Consider the following 18,326-nt stretch of genomic DNA (forward strand, 5'->3'; position numbering starts at 1 on the left):
TACCAACATTATGGCAATCACTTCTTACACAAAACATCTTCCCGAAGGGAGGCTGTTAATTTTACTCAGTGGGAACATTGCCCAGCTCCTACACAAGGGAGTTCAGAAACGTTTCTTAAAAAGTATACTTATTTCACTGACTTTAACCAGTCCAATCCCGAGTCCTTTTATTTTAAATTTCACAAACAGCCACTGTCCAAGGTTAGACTTACCGATACAAAATTGTTGTACTCGAAGGCCTTCCTAGATCAATTAGTTACTGGGGGCTATGAGTTATGGAAGGAGACAATAGACCTTAAATCAGTTTGGGGTTCAAGGGCCTGGCAGATACGAGGCACTGAGGCTTTGCACCGTGCATGTCTCATCCCAAATCATATGTTGTTTTTAAATGAAACCATTTCCCAGACCACATGCTTTGGATTGGCTACGTCTAAAAGGTTAAACACCCCGTCTTTCCCGGAGTTGGAGGAATATGAGAATTGGAGTAATTTTACTCAATTGTCCATTAAAGATATACAGGCTCTGCTTCTTAATTCCTCCTTTAACATTTCCAGTATGAATCCCAGGGGTTGGCTGCTTTGGCACCGTAGTGCTGATTCTTGCCAACAAAGATTTTTGAATATATCTGACGGTTTTAAGACTGTTAGATCTGATCCCCGGTTTGATTTGAGTCATACTGTCACCTCTTACTCTGTGGGCAAGTTGTGTCAAGCTTGGCTGAAACATTCAACTTTACCTGCGGTTAAGTATCACCTTTCCAAACTGAATGCAGACGTGGATTTGAATGATTTCATTAAGGGCCCAGCTAGTGGCAGGTCGAAGAGGTGGTTATATGGGGTTTACAATGAAATTTGGAAACTCTCACAGATTGAGGCCGCTTCACGCCTTAGGGCTATTGATCAGGCGAATCTTGAGAAAGTGCTTGCAGTTGTTGACAATAGCATTAACGTGCTTTCCTCTAGAATTTACACATTAGATAATATTGTGTCGTCTGTTGTTGATATTGTGCATGATGAAGTGTCAGTATTATACCATGGTCAAAATCAATTACGGTCAATCATGCAGTTTGCATGGACACTTCAGACTCTGAAAATGGGTAAAGTTCCCTGGGGATACATGAACGTTTCCTCTTTATTTTCCCCGTTTAATTTGACAGACAAACAACGCTTGCTTTCAATGCGTGATGCTTCCTTTTCTATGCTCCATATTGAAAGATTGGAGTCTTTACCTTTTTCTGTGGCAGAAGCCACTACTGCTACGTGGCTTATCCACGGTTTAATAACACTGCCTTTTGCTTTATATAAGTTTTCAAATTGTATGAAATATGTGCCAATAGGTCGTTTTGAACCCTTAGGTAGCGGTTTTCTTCATGAGGTCTGGTCACTCCCATACACATACAGATGTTTCAAGGATGAACAAGAAGTTTATCTAACAGGGGATGAGTGTACTGAGACGCCAGATCATTCTTTAATGTGCAGACACATACAGTTACACGGTTCATGTAACAAGGACCGACCGAATATGGCTTGCGTTTTACAGGGCTCGCCAGTTCCTGCTATCATCCCCACGTTTAAATTGTTAGAGAATGGTAGTTATTTAATGCTCAATAATGAAAACTGTTGTGGTTTAATTAAAGGTATAGCTTTCATAGTAACGGTTAGTGAGCGAGTTATTTGCTGCAGAAATGTTCTTTATCCTCCCACACGTGAACATAGGGAGTCTTCCATTTGGCCACAGATACCGACCTTGGGAGCAGAATTCAGCGGCATGGCTAGAATAAGAGCTCTATTGTCCCAGAAAGAGGTGGCCTTGAGCTCGGCCCGTGAAACTTTCGTGCTTCACATTGCTAACACCCGTACGGAGGTTCAGGCTCTTTTAAATACTGATTTGCCTTTGCATTTCGGAGCCATGGTCCGTTCTATCTTTAACGCATCCTCCACAACGGGCCTAGCACATTTTTTTAAAGTTGTTAGCGGTGGTCTCGTGACTTCCTTTGAGAAGATTTTTGGAGTCATCCCTGCCTTCTTCCACTCTATTTTTTCATCCTTATTTGGAGGGTTCCCGTTTTTACTTGCATTAGCGGCTGGCGCATTGGTGGTTTTCTGCCTTTTTAAATATGGATGCCCTTCCTGTGCAAGACCTCGCTCAGCTGCTACTGACGCGGTTTCGCAACCGCATGCTTGATTATTATGGCACACTGCCGTTGGCGACTCTAAGCACGGCGTTTGGATTATCTTTTCGGTTCTCCTATTTCACCTGTGTCCAGCCTGTATTTCGCTGCCTGACCTGTGATTTCCTTTGGGCCATTGATTTGTGTCTCTGCGGACCAATATCTTCTGACGTCGATTTTGATCAACTGATGAGTCCTATCATTGCTCACGAGTTGGTTTGTTCTGACGAAAGGATTATGGCCTTGGCGGTGGCACATGGACTAATGGGTCCCTGGGATGTGTTGTCGGCAGCGCGAAATTTCTTGGAACGAAGTTTTCTTGAAAACCCACCGAGCTGTCCTCTGATGGTTATAGAGGATCCGGTGCTGGAAGATCACGTATGTTCCTTTCATCTTTTAAATTGGATGGCTGAACTGTTTTCGGATGAGGACAGTGACTTCCTCCTGGAGGCTGTTGCGGCTTACTTTTCATATACAGTCTTATCATAGACACTGCCTCAAATTGACATGCTGATTGATAGCATTCCTTGATTTTATTGACTTTTGGTCAAGACATTTTATTTTTGCTTGCCTATTGGCTTGAGCCACATTATACTTGTGGGCTATTTTTTAGCATTAGTTTTTATAATTGAATTTTTATTCATGCTCGTTTATAATTGGATTCTGCTCTCATGTGATGGCACTTCTGTTATCTTATTTAGTCCGTTCTCGGATCATGGGGGGGTGTTGTATAGCTCCTATATATCCTTATATCGTGTTAAGTTAGCATAGGTACATTTGAGATTTAAACGCCATTTTTTCCTTTCTTGCAACTTCTGCACACGACCCTTATTGTTGACTTAGCTTTCAACCTAGTGGTTTGCCGTGGTGTATGTGAGAATAATATGTTATTGCTCTGATATCAGTTTTGTTTAATAAACCATGTCTGCACGGAGAGTGCTGAAGTTTCAGGAGCAACACGATATGGAATTGTTATGAGGTCTGATCTCCACGCATTCATAGTCATAACACAAGTGCAGCCTTTGCCAACTTGGGCTTGAGGCGGGATTGATATTGCTTTGCACGAGAATTGTTAACACACTTGATGCGGTGCACATGCAGAGAGAGCTGGTGTATGCTGATGTGATTCCTTCATGCTAGGACACTAAGGTATGGGCCCGCCCTAAAACAACCCAAAGAGACCTTCTTAGATAATAATATAATATATGTGTTAGGGAGGGTGAGATATAAGTGTTGTTAACTCTTATTCATTACAGCATGTTAACATGCTGTCACCATTCGCTTTTTATGTCTTAGTAACTATGCTGATAATTTTGCTACTGATAATAAGTATACTTGTATTATCAAAGATACTGCGCCTGAGAAGACGGCATTAGTAAATAAACATTTCAAATGCACATGTGTCTTCTTTACTCCATGTTCTGGTTTGTAATGATAATATAACGAAAGAGTGTTCATGAGTCCCACGTACCCTGAGGTACTGTAAGTTCATGTTCTGGTTTGTCTAAACATTGGGTGTTTGATATGTCCAATGAGACACTGTAGCTAGCTCGGTAAGGGGTGAGTTGGTTGCTAAGGTAAGTTTTGGGACACCCTAATTTGCCGAGGTTCCACTCCTCTGTGCACAGTTCTGTGTGAGTACAGAAACCCTGCAACAGACGCAACACAGGAAATGATATCCCTGTATGCGGATGACGTATTACTGTACGTGACTGACCCTAATAGGACAATCCCGGCGCTGTTCGAAGAGCTGAGCAACTTCGGGGCGAGGGCAGGACACGCAATTAATTGGCACAAATCGGTCCTTTATGATCCACAAGGCAGGGAGAGATGGGAGTGTCTGCCGGAGCTACTTATACATACTAAGGAGGGCTTTCAATACTTAGGGGTTTTTATAACCTTAGATAGGGATCGCTCCTTTGCTGCCAATATACACCGAATAATGATGGGTGCAAAGGCAGAGATGGACAGATGGAGACAACTCCCGCTCACTATATTGGGTCGTGCCGCCCTATATAAAATGGTCCTTTTGACCAAGTATCTCTATGCGCTCCAAAATGAGTACTATCCCCTACCAAGTATGACCTTCACCAAGATACACACGGATCTCCGCACCTTCCTGTGGCTGGGGAAACAGCCAAGATTGGCCCTCGCCACGTTGCAACGACATCACTATAGTGGGGGGATCTCGCTTCCTAATATGGAGGCCTACTATTGGGCAGAACACCTCGCCCCCATTAATGAGTGGCTGCATGCAGCAGCCGATCACCCTACGTACTCACTGGAGAGATCTAAGTGGTCGAACACGACTATCCTACACTTCCTTTATGGAGGGAAGGGGGGTCAACAGCTCCTCCCTGCCACCAGAATTACGTTGTCGGCATGGCGTAGAGCGACATCTCGAATGGGATGGGATAAGAGGACCACCCAACAGACGCCGCTCTGGTGCTGCCAATGGTTGGGAGAGCTCAGCAAGCTGAAGGGCTTCGGCAGATGGGATGACATCGGCATCTCCACTGTGGGAGACGTGATAGCACGGGGGGACTTGAAAACTTTCCAGGCGCTCAAAGACGAATTTGGCCTTTACAACACCCAATACTACAAATACGTTCAACTGCAACATGCATGGAGGGCACAACACATTACACTCACTGACATTCCGGAGTATGCACCGCTGGAGGGCAGATTGCTACAGGAACAGATGCAGGGAGGGGCGGTATCACTGACGTATAAGACCCTGACGAATAATATGCTAGGCGATCTACGGGCCCTGAGGGAGAAATGGGAGACCGATGTGGGCGCCATGGAGGATCTGGACTGGGAGCTTGCGCTCATGCATCCTCGTGAGGTGGCGATAAAATCGAGACTACGTCTCATACAATTTAAGGTGCTACACCGAGTCTATTTTGACAGGGTGCGGCTCTTTAAACTTGGTAGGATTACAGACACAACATGCCTTAGATGCCACCAACACACAGGCGATTTCTTTCATACAATCTGGGGATGTGCAGTCATTCAAGAATACTGGGAAACTGTGTTCATGGAACTGGGCGAGGTGCTGGAGGTGGACATTCAGCGGGACCCTAGACTGGCGCTACTGGGCGTGACCACAGAAGTTGATCTCACACGCCCTCTGCTTATCTTTTTGTTGCTGGCCCTGGTGGTAGCGAAGAGAGACATAGCAAGACTCTGGGGGGCAACCTGAAAGCCGGAACTGGAGGAATGGAGGAGAGGGCTAGATTTGTACATGGCGGCAGAGAGAGTGACTTATAAAGCCAGAGGTTGCCCCAAAAAATTCCGGAAAATATGGACTAAATAGAGACAATACCATGGGCTGGAATGAGTCAATATGTCCAGAATGTCTAAGGTCAATGGGTCCCTGGCTGAGATCCCCTATAAGATGCAACTGATCGAACAATGCATATATACCGTAGATGTTCTGCCTACGACTCGGGGGTATCCGGATGTACCTACAACTGATGAAAGGGGGGGACGGGAGTGTGGGAGGAGGGAACGTTCGAGATGGTAAACTGCTGCTTGGGGGGGGGGGGTTTCTTTTGGTTTTTCGGTTTACATGTTTTAATGCTGTTGCTGGTGCAAGAGTCATGAAGTTCGATATGAGGGTATACTATTTTACAATAACAGAAAAGTTGCATGATAGGCGGCGGGAGTGGAATGTTGACGCTCTGCCGTGTGACCTCACTTCTGTATATGATCCTTCTGATGCAACAATAAAAAGTTTTTATAAAAAAAAAAAAGATAGTGGGAGTTACAATAATCCAGTCTGGACATGACCAGGGCTAGTGCAATCTGCTTTCGCGCTGGCAAGGGACTAAAAGGAAACATTTTCCTAGGCATCCGTATGAGCCAGAAACAGGTCGCCACAGTGCGAGTATCCTGGTCATTGAGTGTAAGTTGAGTATCTAAGATTACTGTTTTATTATTTGTCCTGTTAAAGATTCTTTCGGCACTCTGCCTTCTTACGGTTGCCTGATCAGCTCCCTTTATTTAAAACACCTGTTCTGGTGTGTTTTTGGAAAGGGCTGCAACATATGTTTCCCACATGCCTGTTTGTGATGCCCCAGTGAAACCTGAATCTTGTCCTTGCGCTCTCCATTCAAGCCGCTCCACAGTTGTACTTTATGGCTTCTCACCATCAAGACTGTGTGTCTAGTTGCTGTTACCTCTGCACAGCGAGTGAGTGGGCATCAGGCTTTGGTTTTATCCCCCATACACCATATTCTTCCCCGACAAGCTAGTTCTGCGTACTACTACACCCTTACTCCCGAACGTTGTGATGCCGTTCCACATCTGCGAAACTGTCACTCTGCTGGTGTTCTATGCTTCAACCCAACCCTCTAAGGAGAGGCTCGGCTCCATCGCTTGGACAGAGCATTCAGCTTCTACGTCAATCGCACCAGAGACCACCAGGGAGGCTAATCAGTACTTTGGGCGTTCAATGGAGCGAAAAAAGTCAAGGCGGTACCGAAGCATACCATCTCATGCTAGATTGTGCTTATCATTAAGATCTGCTACGCACTGGAAAAGATGCAGCCTCCATGCCCATTCCACCAGGGTCAAAACTGGCACCACTGTGTTAGCATGTGGAGTTCCCGTCCTCGACATCTGCCAGGTACCTACTGGGCATCCCGCTATAGTTTCACAAAGCACTATTGTCTGGACAGCCAAGACTGCTAAGAAGGGCACTTTGCCCGCTCGTTCTGCAGGATTTCCTGGTCGGAGTCCATTTACCGCCTTCCTGTGGTATCTATTCAAAAGGTGATAAATCTGCTAAAAGTCAATTTCATAAGTACGTTACTTCCCTTTGGCAATGCTCTCTCCGGTTGAGACTCTATCTAGCTGCAGATTCCTCACCGACTCTCCCATCCTACCCGTTCTGTCGTTGGACTCTACCTTTAATAAGATCCCAAATCTAGCAATCTGCACACTGTAGATCAAATTGCCTTCGCGGTTTCACATCTGGATACGCAAACAGTCTCAAAAACTGTAGATCAAATTGCCTTCGCGGTTTCACATCTGGATGCTCAAACAGTCTCAAAAGCATCTGAAGTAAGTGCGTGGGAGTGTCTCACTTATAGGCCCAACATGTCACTGCGGGAGTGGCATGGCACGGCATAGCGCCACCCTCTGGCACAGTACGGTACTACCAAAATGTCTTCCAGATCCACCTCATACTATTGAAAACATATTTCTGGATCCTTGATTTATTTATTTTTTATTTTATTTTATTTTAGCGATTTGTATAGCGCCTGGTGACCCAAGGGCATCCCCGCGCTGTAAGGAGATTGTTTATCCTGTAAGGAGAGGGAGGAAGGAGGAACGATTATTTCGGGAATAGGTGCGTTTTCAGTTTTTTGCGAAAGGTCAGGTAGCTGGCTTCCAGTCTGAGGGTCCGTGGGAGGGAATTCCATCTCACGGCCGCTTGCACCGAGAATCGTCGGCCTCCGGTGCGGGTCCTTTTGAATTTGGGGACGTTGGCCAGGTGCTCACTGTCTGAACGGAGGGATCTGGATGCTTTGTAGGGGGTGACCAGGCTGCTGAGGATAGTAGGGCCAGATCCGTTGATAAGTTTGTGTGTTGTACACATGGCTTTGAATTCCACCCTTTGGCGAACAGGGAGCCAGTGCAAGGCCTTGAGGGCTGGTTTTGCTGACACTCTCGAAGGAAGGTTCGTGAGCAGACGGGCCGCAGCGTTCTGTGTCCGCTGTAGTCTAGTCAGGGTGGCCTCTGGAGCACCCAGGTAGACTATATTGCTGTAGTCAAGACGGGACAATACTAGCCCCTGGATAAGAAGTTTCCTAGAGGCAGGTGGTAGTAATGGGAAGATCTTACGGGTGGTGCGCATGAGCCCAAAGCAGGTGCCAGCAGTTTTGTCCGCTTGCGTCTTCATGGTGAGCTCCGGTTCGAGCCATACTCCAAGGGTTTTGATTTCACGCTTCGGGGAGGGGATTTCTCCGAATACGTCAGGCCAGACTGTTGGGGGGATAGTTGCCCATTGTTTTCCCAGGAGCATCACTTCGGTCTTAGACCCATTTAATTTTAGTGATGAATCACTCATCCAGCTGTGTATTTGGGTAAGGCAGTTCGCCAGTTTCTCCGGGTGGTCGACTAGTTGGGATAGAGAGACGACCAGTTGAGTCATCAGCGTAGCTTACCATTTTTATGTTAAATGGTGTCACCACGTCTTCCAGGGGAGCCATATATGCGTTAAAAAGCGTCGGGCTCAGGGAAGATCCCTGAGGGACCCCGCTTGTGAGGGGGAGGGTGGCTGAGTGGTAGTTGCCGTCCCATACCTGGAACGTGCGTCCGGTGAGGAAGGATTCTGTCCAACTAAGTGCCGTCCCGGTGATCCCTGCTGCCGCGAGCCGATGGAGGAGGACACGGTGGTTGACTGTGTCGAAGGCTGCGCTGAGATCCAGGAGGATCACTGCCACTGACCCTCCTGAATCCAGTATGCGCCTTGCCTCCTCGATGACGGCGAGGAGGGCAGTATCTGTGCCATGGCCCGGGCGGAAACCAGTTTGGGATTCCCGTAAGATGTTGTTTGTTTCAAAAAACTGGGACAATTGTCTGTTGATCAGTTTCTCAGCTAGCTTGCTGATTGCCGGTAGGAGAGAAATTGGACGATAGTTTCCCATGTCTGCTGGATCGAGCTGTGGTTTTTTAAGGAGTGCTTTTACCACCGCGCTCTTCCAGCTGGCAGGGACAGATCCCTGGGTAAGTGAGCTATTAATGAGCTCCGTGACCGTGGGAACGATGACAGGGGCCACGGTTTTGAGGAATCTGATGGGAGCCGCATCAAGTGGTGAACCACTTCTCATTTTGGTCATGGTTCGCTCGACCTCCAGACATGTTACTGGCCTGAATGTCTCAAGTTGAGGACGAGGATTACTTTCGGTTTGACTGGGGGGTGTCGGAATGTCCAAGTGGCTGGTGGGCCCGGAAGGGGGGAGGGAAACTAGTATACGAGCGATTTTATCGTTGAAGTACGTGGCTAGGTCATTACTTCGGTCCACCGAGGGGACACTGGAGGACGGGGAATGGGGTACTTTGAGCAGCTCCTTTACGATTATGAAGGATTCCCTGGCTGAATTAGAAGATTCTGTAATCCGCGTGTCATAGTGGGAGGCTTTGGCGTGCCTGATGGCATCTTTGTAGAGTCTGACTGTATTGTGGTATGCTTCCTTGCTGGAGTGCTGCCAGTCTTTCCTCCAAAGCCGTTCGGCTCTTTTACAGTTTTTACGGAGGAGTCGGAGGTCAGTGGTATACCACGGGGCGGACCCAGGTTTTCCGTTTTTATCCTCCCTAGTTCTTAGTGGGAGTACGGAGTCCAGGGAGGTGGTGATCCACTCTCTGAAATTGCTGTCAGCGACAGCCGGGTCGTCTGCGCGTGCCGGGCTGGAGTTTTTAAGAATGCTGGCCCACTCTTCGGTAGGAAGTCTGGACCAGGTCCTGTCCCTGATGTAGGTGGGCGGTTTTTGAGGTTTCCTGAAGAAACCTGGCAGTAGGAAGGAAATTAGGAAATGGTCTGTCCAGGGTAAGGGGGAGGCATCCTTCACTTGCATCAATGGAGTGTTAGTGAACACTGGATCCAGCAGGTGACCCTTGGTATGAGTGGGTCCGGAATTAAGGAGGTGGATGTCAAGTGCTGCCAGATCAGCGATCAGGTCAGCTGCTGTCTGGTCAGTAGGGTCATCGAGATGGATGTTAAGATCTCCTATTATCAGGAAATTCGATATGGAGTGGGCCAGGGTTGCTACAGTGTCCAGGAGAGCGCTCGCGAAAGGGCCTGGATGCCCGGGAGGGCAGTAGACAAGGACTCCTGTCAGAGAGTTGGTCGAGTCTAGCTTGATTGTAAATTGCAGGCTTTCAGAGTCAGGGATCTGCGCATCCTCAGATTTGCAAAGAAGGTGGTCCCGGTGGATGATGGCGACACCGCCACCTCGGCCTAGGGGGCGGGGTAGGGACTGAATGAGGAAGCCTGGAGGGGTTGCTAGCACCATGTCTGCCTCAGAATGTGGGGCGAGCCATGTTTCCCTGAGGAAGAGGATATCAATCTTTTGGTCTTCAATGAGGTGGTTGATCTGCGTCGCATGTTTGGGGAGCGAACGGCAGTTAAGTGAGGCCAGTATCAGGGCAGCAGGTTTGTGAGGTTTTATAAGTCATTTGCGTTGTACTGGCTTGCAGAGGGTACAGCGGATGAAAGGTCCATTTAGGTCGTGAGTGTATTTACAAGAGGGGGTGGGGGGTCTGAGACTTAGTAACTCCCGACGTGAGTATCTTACCTTAGGGGCAGCTGTATCCGGCAGGGGTAGTGGCCCTAGGCCCGGTCGTGCGCGGACGGGCGCAGACGGGCTTGCCTTAGGCGTGCCTTCGGCGCGCAAACGGCGCTCCCGCTGCGCTCGTCCGCTGCGCTGGTATGGCCGGCACATTTGTATTCTCTGGGGGTGGGCGTGGCCTCGCAGTGGGCGTGGCTACCGCTTTGGGCGTTTCCTGATTCAGCGCTGGGGTCGCTGTGTCAGGGGTGGTCGGGAGGTCTGTGAGGGCGCGTTCAAGTCAGCGCTTCCAAGCAGGTGAGCTCTAAGGTCTTTAAAATTCTAACACAAGTGAAAATGGTGCAGTTTTTTAAAAACAGATGAAAATACAGTCCTCCGGCTTCCGCCTCAGAGGATAACAACAAGTCATTGATAAGGAGCACATAAAAGCACATAAAAGAATTGTGAAATGCAGGAGATACAGGCAAAATACAGTAATAAAAATAATATAGCCGAACATATATTAAAAAAGTGCAAATAGGAGAATTAAGAATTGTAGGGGATAGATGCAAATAAAAGAATTATGAGTTGCAAGGGATACAGACAAAAACAGCAATAAAAATAATATAGCCAAGCATACATTAATAACGTGCCAAAAATAGAATTAAGAATTGCAGGGGCGGGACTTAAACCCTGGTCCCGAGCCAGACCTCAGCATCAATCCTCGTCAGGCTACACTGTGTGGTAAGTCATATAAAAACTGACACTAGATATAAACATTTAGAAGTAGAGACCATAAGCGCATGAGGGGATATAGACGAATAAAGCAATAACAGTAGTGAGGCTTATGGGTCGAGGGAAACGGGTGGATGGCGGGAATAACGAGGGATATTGTCCGATGGAGTGATCCCCTACCCTGGAGCTCCTGTAAGAGAGCTCCTACTCGACATCCCCACCTATGGCAGGGTCAAGAAGTAATGAGGCAGCCCTCCTTAGCAGTACGTCCTACGGAAACACCCTGGGCAAACCGGAACTCACGCACAAGCAATTCTGTCTGCAGTATGTTCGCCGATCATAGGCAGTGCGCTCTCATTTATCCCCTCCTGATGGGCATCAGATCCACAGGCTGCACAGTAGCGCGATACAATGAACCCGCAAGCAGGCGGATGCAAATAGCCTGAAGTCGTTGCCAGAGACGTCCCTTCCCGCTGAGTGCATGTCTGGCAGTCTAATCGTACTGAATGGTCAAGTCCTGTATCACCATATCCCCCCAGCGTCTCCTCTTCCTTTAGCTAATGTGATTATGTCACATTGCAGTGTGGCACATTTTTGCACATATACTTAGTGGCTGCTATCGTAATTATAGCGACCTGTCCAGAACCTGGAGCGTCATTAAGACCTGTGTCCTTCAATTCCTTCATCACCGCCGAACCTCCATTACAAGCGGCCTCTAGTGGATCGGAGCAGTATGCGCACGTTGTCTCTGTCAGCTTCAGTCAGCGCACGGAGAGTCCAGATGTGCAGGGCTTTTTTTTTTTTTCTTTTTTTTTTCTATTATGTGTCACTGTGCATTTCGATCAAGAGCATCAAAGCATGAACCCAGTGTCCGCTACTGGTGCATTTCTCGCTCAGACACTTAGCGTTTCACTGCTTCATTCATTTTGCCCAGTATCGGAGCTCCGTGGAACGCACACCAGAAATCCCTCACTTTTCAAACCACATAGCGCCCGGTGCCAGTCGCTCACTTACGCTGCTCCTCCTATTCCATGAGAGCCCTCATGGGGTATGTGTGGGCATAATTTGAGGTCTTTTGAGGTGCATTTAGCGCTCAGACACTATGCGTTCAACTGCGTCCTCCATTTTGCCCAGTATCCGAGCTCCGTGGAACGCACGCCAGGAATCACTCACTGTTCATACCCCACAGCGCCCGGTGCCAGTCGCTCACTTACGCTGCTCCTCTGATTCCATGAGATCCCTCACGGAGTATGTGTGGGCATAATTCGAGGTCCTTTGAGGCTCTTCTCTGCTTAAGCTGCATTTCGCGGGCGCCGCCATTTTTAACCCCCGGCCGAAGTGTTTACTTCTCCGCTCCACAATTTTTCCTTTAGGCGTTTTTAGACTTTAGAAACACCCGCTGATCATAGTCGAGGCGTTCCGACACCATAATCATCAAGGTCGGTCCATTTTATCGCCAGCGGCACGCCAAAACTGTGGTAGCAGACTTACGTCCGGCGGAGCTGTCCGCAACAACGTCCTGACTCTGCTGATAGCTCGACAATTGATTGAGTTAAAACCCCCTCCAACTCGTATATCTGTCTCCTCTGTCCCTTACGGTACCCTGATTATTAAGAGGTTACTGCAGGAGACCACAGGTGGTGGGGGTGGGGGGGTGGGGGGGGTTGGCTCACCCTTGACTGAAGAATTACTCCTTCATATACTATTGAGAGGGCACTGGGCAACATGAGCTCAGTCTACGTACAGTCAGATGAGAGGAATTCTTGGCAGTTTGGAGAATGTGAAAGTGAAACTTGAGAGATCAAATAGGACAGCATACAGAAGAGCTGCTTGTCGTCCATCTTCCGTCATGTTATTTCCTGAAATGCATATATTTGTTGATGCCTGAGTTAACCATGAATCTAATGAAATCTAAGCAGGAGATGGCAGGTTTCCAGTGACTGTAGGAAGGTAGATCCCTGACTATGGTTGCCCCCAACTTTTTGCCTGGTGTTTTGCTGGTTTTCTGACTTAGTTGACCTGGGACCCTGCTATTCAGGACCCCAGGCCTACTGCTCTCTCTGTAAAATGGATTCCATGTACCTTAGGTACATATCTAATTGGATACTGAGTCACCTTATCACTCCCTGTACAGTGTACCTTAGGTACCCAGGGCATAGGTGTACCCAGGGCCTACCAGGGGCTGCAGCATGTATTATGCCACCCCTGGCTGGCCATCCAAATCTGACACAACTGGCTGCACGACAGCTGGGGCAAGGTGGTGTAATCACCCTTTGCTTTAGATATAGTATACCTATATCTAACCCTAAAAGGGACACCCAGATCTCCTATCAGTCACTCCTATGGCAGGCCATGACAATCCTGAAGGCAGAGTGCTTGGAATCGTGTGAGATGGTGCTCTGGCATGAGCTGAGCCTGTCTGCGGCTTTCGGGATCTATCCCTTAGCCGTTTCCCTGATAACGCATACCATATACTCTTAAGTGCATTATAATCCTCGCGGTTATATGCCAACTCTGGTATCGCTTTATCAAAACATGTCGAGTAAGGTGTCATACGAATTGGAATAGTAACCCCTCGCCAATTCTGGCGACGGGGTTAGCATTCCACCCTTCTAGAGGGACACGACATGTTGGTAACCTGTAACCCCGGTTAAAGTCAGACATAGCCTCAGCTCCACAAGATGGATGCTGCCACCGAGACACAAGTCTGCCCTCCTGCTGCTGGGAGTCCTCCCAGAGCAGGAGGCAAGGACAAAGGGTTTCCTGTCAGGGGCAGTGCCAGCACCGTCCCAGACAGGATTTTGTGTATCCTAGGTAGGCAGGGCTTTAGAGGAAGGTGACTGTAAGTCCAGGGGCACTCCAGACCCTGAGCTGGGGAAAAGCCTGCCAAGGAGAGGGGTGTAACCACCCCCCTCCTAGTCCCACCCATAGGGCAGGACTTAGTCGCGTGCCAGCCCCCTTTTTGGGTCTCGCTGGAAAAGCATCCGTAAGGATGCATCCAGCTGGAGACCAGTAGCGATCACTGTGGGAGGAATGACGGACCAGAGGGTGCACGAGCATTTTCTCTCCTGGATTCATGTGCGCGCACGTCGCGTCCGCGTCCCGCGCCGTACACATCGCAGACAGACACTCGCTCACACACACACCCCCTCCCCCACAGTCACACACACGCACTCCAAGACACATACACACACACACACACACACAGGCCGCCCCCCCCCGCCCGCAGCTCAGCAACGCACTCACCGGCTCTCCTCAGCTGCAGGGCCCGGCAGCAGGACTCTTCTTCCCTCGTTAGGCACCGGGGCGCAGGGTAGGCTCCTGCCTGCTCCGGTGCACGGCTCCAATCGCGGCTCTTCCGTGGGAGGCGGGGTAGGCTCCCGCCCTCCTACTTCCTGTTTCCTGTTGTCGCGCCGGCCTGCCTGACTTCCTGGTCGCAGGCCGGCAGAGTAACGAGGATGTTTTGCGGTATTTATTTATTAATTTAATTATGCATTTTTATATAGCGCAGACTTTACCCGAAGGCGGTATTTATTTATTTATGCATTTTTATATAGCGCGGACTTTACCCGAAGGCGGTATTTATTTATTCATGTATTTATGCATTTTTATAAAGCGCGGACTTTACCCGAAGGCGTCGGAGGCTTCACAACAGGAACAGAAATGAAACATAATGAGAAACATTACAAAAGAACAGGTTGCAAAAACATACGTTACTTACATAAGGTAATAGTGACAATTGTGAGCAAACAAAATACATGAGGTAGTCAAAAGTGCACCAGAGGAAATGAAAGTGACAAGTGTGCAGTTATAAGAGAAAACAGAGTAGGATTAGAGGTATAGTCCTGCAATAAGTGCTAGACACTCAGGCTCAGGAACAAGCGTTACATGGGCAAGGTGGCACTTGTGCAAGTATCAAAGGTAGCCCGGAATACAGTACCACTGTGATCACAAAATTCTTAAGCACCGTGCAACACTGGGGATTTACAGGAATCCAAACACCAGCGTAAAGTACTCGAACAACAATAACGTCTGTCTTATAAATGTCACAAAAAAATGTTAATATTTCACTTCTGTTCTTGGATTTTCGTGAAAATACAATACATATTGCATTGCAAAGCTATAGGTGTCACATTTGTGAAAGTTAAAACTATTGGCATTGTAAATGACAAAGCTATTACTTTAGCTATTACTATAGCTATGTTCACAACCAACACATAAATAAAAAAAATGTAATTCGCAATACCAATGGCTCAAACTTTCCTAATGCGAGACCTATTGCATTGCAAATGCTTGTTCAGGATAAAGGTAGGAACTGGCCCCCTTCCAAATTAGATCAATCTTTGAATCCTGAACCGACCTTCTACACGAAGACCTCAAGACTCTTCTCAAGATTTCTCCCTTGTGGCTAAGGAGTAGTCACCCTGCCGCAGCAGGCACCAACCAAGCATCGCGGTTTGTTGCCAGTCTCTCCTCCGGATCAAGACTGCTCCAGCACGACGAGAACCGGCTTCCCTGGCCCCTCTGACCTCAACCTACATCATCAGCCCAGCTGTGATCCGTGGGTGCGACGAGACCTCGAGGGACCGGTCATCTTCAGAACTGCACGACGCTTGTCCAGCACGACCACCGAGTGACCCTCGATGGAGTGCTTTGGGGTAAGAGAAGCCCCGACCCTGAGCAGCTCCAGCACCGAAGTTCAGCCTCCCTGCATCCACGAGATCTGCGTGGGGCCTTTCTGCTCTTTGCTGCTCACCGCGTTGTCCAGGTCGCTTGCCCGTTGGCTAGTGGCCCCCTCACGACGCTCCACAACGACAAACACTGCTGGTCTGGTTGCTCCAGGCTAGCCCTTGCTCCCCTCCAAAAGAGGAGCACCCTGGACCCTCCTGGTCCACTCAAGACGCCATTTTAGGTCCACCGCGTGGGCCTTGCATTTGCCAAGACTTGTTGCCCAATCCTGGGTCCAGCGACGTCGACAGCAAGTACCGTCGTGGGACAGCTTGCACCTCCATCCTGGTCGCCGACAACGCCTCCGGGTCCGAGAGACTGCAGAGCCCAGCAGCGCCCACTCACCTGGCTGAGGTGACTTCGTCCGGTGCCATCCTGGTGCCCACTCAAATCACTGGCAAGTGATTCAGAACTTGGTCCCCTCTGCTTACAGGTTTCTTCTTCCCTGATCCAGGCTTGGATCACCACGAACTTCTTCACTGGCCGCCTGCCAGCAACTTCTTTCTTCAGGCTCCTGGTTCTTCAACGAGGGTTTCCGACGCAACTTCAACCCTATGCAGCCGCAGCCCCTGGGCTAGGTAAACTGAGTACTCCGGTGCTCCAGCATAGTCCAACACCCTAAGTGTTCGGATCCACTCCCGTTTTCGACCCACCTAGTCGGGTTCGCCCGAGAACAGTAACTTTGTCTTTACTAGCCTCCATAGACTTTTTCCCGCCTTACGCGTGAGTTTCCACTCTGCACACGACGTCCACAGGCCTCCTTCTTCTAATCTAAGTGTTCAGTAGTCCAGTCCTAGCGATTCTAAAGTCTATGAGAATAGTTACTTACCTGCTAGTAATTCGCATTCCACTTTTAGTGTATATGGTTTTTCGTGCCCCTCGGGCATTTGTGTAAATTGTGCGACTTTCAGTAATTCTTTAAGAGTTTTGTTGTGTGCTTAGCTCCCTGTCTCATAAAGAGCCAGGGTAGTCTTGTTATAAATAAATACACTTTATTTTTGATAACAACTTGTGTGGTGTCCTTTCACTTGGTGTTCAAGGGGTAATGTGATGGTAAAACAGCTGGCTTAACACGCCCTCTAGAGTTTAGCCTTAGACTGCTCGTATCCATGCTACTAGGATAGCTGGTCTATAAGGTTGACTTACAACCAATCATCAATAAGGGTTGTTTGGACTGATACATAGTGATCACTAGAATAGTGAGCACTGCACATCAGGCCAACTTCTCACAGTGACTGACTGTAAAATAAATGGATTTAATGAGGTCAGGAGTTGAAGCACACTACGGCACTACAGCTCATGTTACTGACTGTGAAATAAATCTTTGGTTTCCCCATTATTACAGAAGAAGAGTTCAACGTAGTGATGGTCTCGGACAGCATCAAAGAAGAGCGAGGGGCCTTTTCCATGGCTGATCAACGCCCTGAGGACGTTAAACATCCCTTCTGCCCGGCAGGTAAGTTATCTTTCTACATGGAATTACATGAGTATGTAATCAGTCACAGGAATGAATGACATAGAGCCTCAGTTTATAGCGACTTTGTTATTAGGCTTAATACCAAATCAATGCAATGTCTAATTTGGGAGAGGAACAATGTAAGTAAGCATAAAAGCAAATATTATGACACGCTACGCTTTTGACCAACTTCACTTAAGGTTATACAATTCTTGAACATTTTATACTATAGGGCCAGATGTAGTAATATCTAGTTGCAAACTGTTGTTCTCAAATTGTGATTGGTATCTTTGTGACCAGTAAAGTTTTTTTTAATGCGTAGTACTAATAGGTCCGTTTAAAAAAATCCAAATCGTAGTTCATCAGAATCAGGCAGGTGACAAAATGTGACACACTTTACGATTGGATGCCATCACAGGGATGGTGGCCAGCAGGGGTCATCAGACACACGCCCTTTAGGTCGAGCCTAGGTAGTGCGCATGCTCTGCGAGGCATGGTGTATTTATTCTGTGGGGTTTGGCCATGCCCATCTCTTGTAATTGGTTCCTTGCTGTGCCCCTCGTAAAATCTTGCTTTTGTGTTTCCCCATTGTAGTCTTTGCCCCGCCTTTTGGCTGTTCCGCCCTGGCAACTGACCCAGTTACAAGGATCAGTTCACTTTTTGACTATTAATGCACGTTTGGCACACTACTTTTTATTTTCCCTCAGCTTGCTCACCGTCCCTAGACCACCTCGCGCCTGTTGTTGCCTTTCATGCTTGCGTTGGCAGCCAGTGTGCATATGTGGGACTAACTAAGCAAAGAGTAACCGGCGCCACTTGTTTCTTACTCTGAATTGCTCCCACCACGTTTGCGATCCTGTACACATTCATTGCCAGCGTCCTCTACCATGGCGGTGGGCGGACGTTTTGAAAGGGGCCTCCATTATGGTAAGCGCTGTGCTGTATTCGCTTGGAACATGGT

General features: G+C 48.2%; 1 protein-coding gene across 1 annotated transcript in view; it reads left to right on the top strand.

Annotated features, from left to right (window-relative positions):
* Window positions 1-18,326, top strand: part of LOC144772241 (general transcription factor II-I repeat domain-containing protein 2-like) — a 96,860-nt gene that overhangs the window by 29,874 nt on the left and 48,660 nt on the right. The window contains exon 3 of the mRNA XM_078656410.1: window positions 17,255-17,365. Within this exon, the coding sequence (XP_078512536.1) occupies window positions 17,255-17,365 (111 nt within the window). The remainder of the gene's footprint in view (window positions 1-17,254; window positions 17,366-18,326) is intronic.

Source organism: Lissotriton helveticus, chromosome 8 (assembly GCF_964261635.1).
Source record: "Lissotriton helveticus chromosome 8, aLisHel1.1, whole genome shotgun sequence".
Lineage (NCBI taxonomy): Eukaryota > Metazoa > Chordata > Amphibia > Caudata > Salamandridae > Lissotriton > Lissotriton helveticus.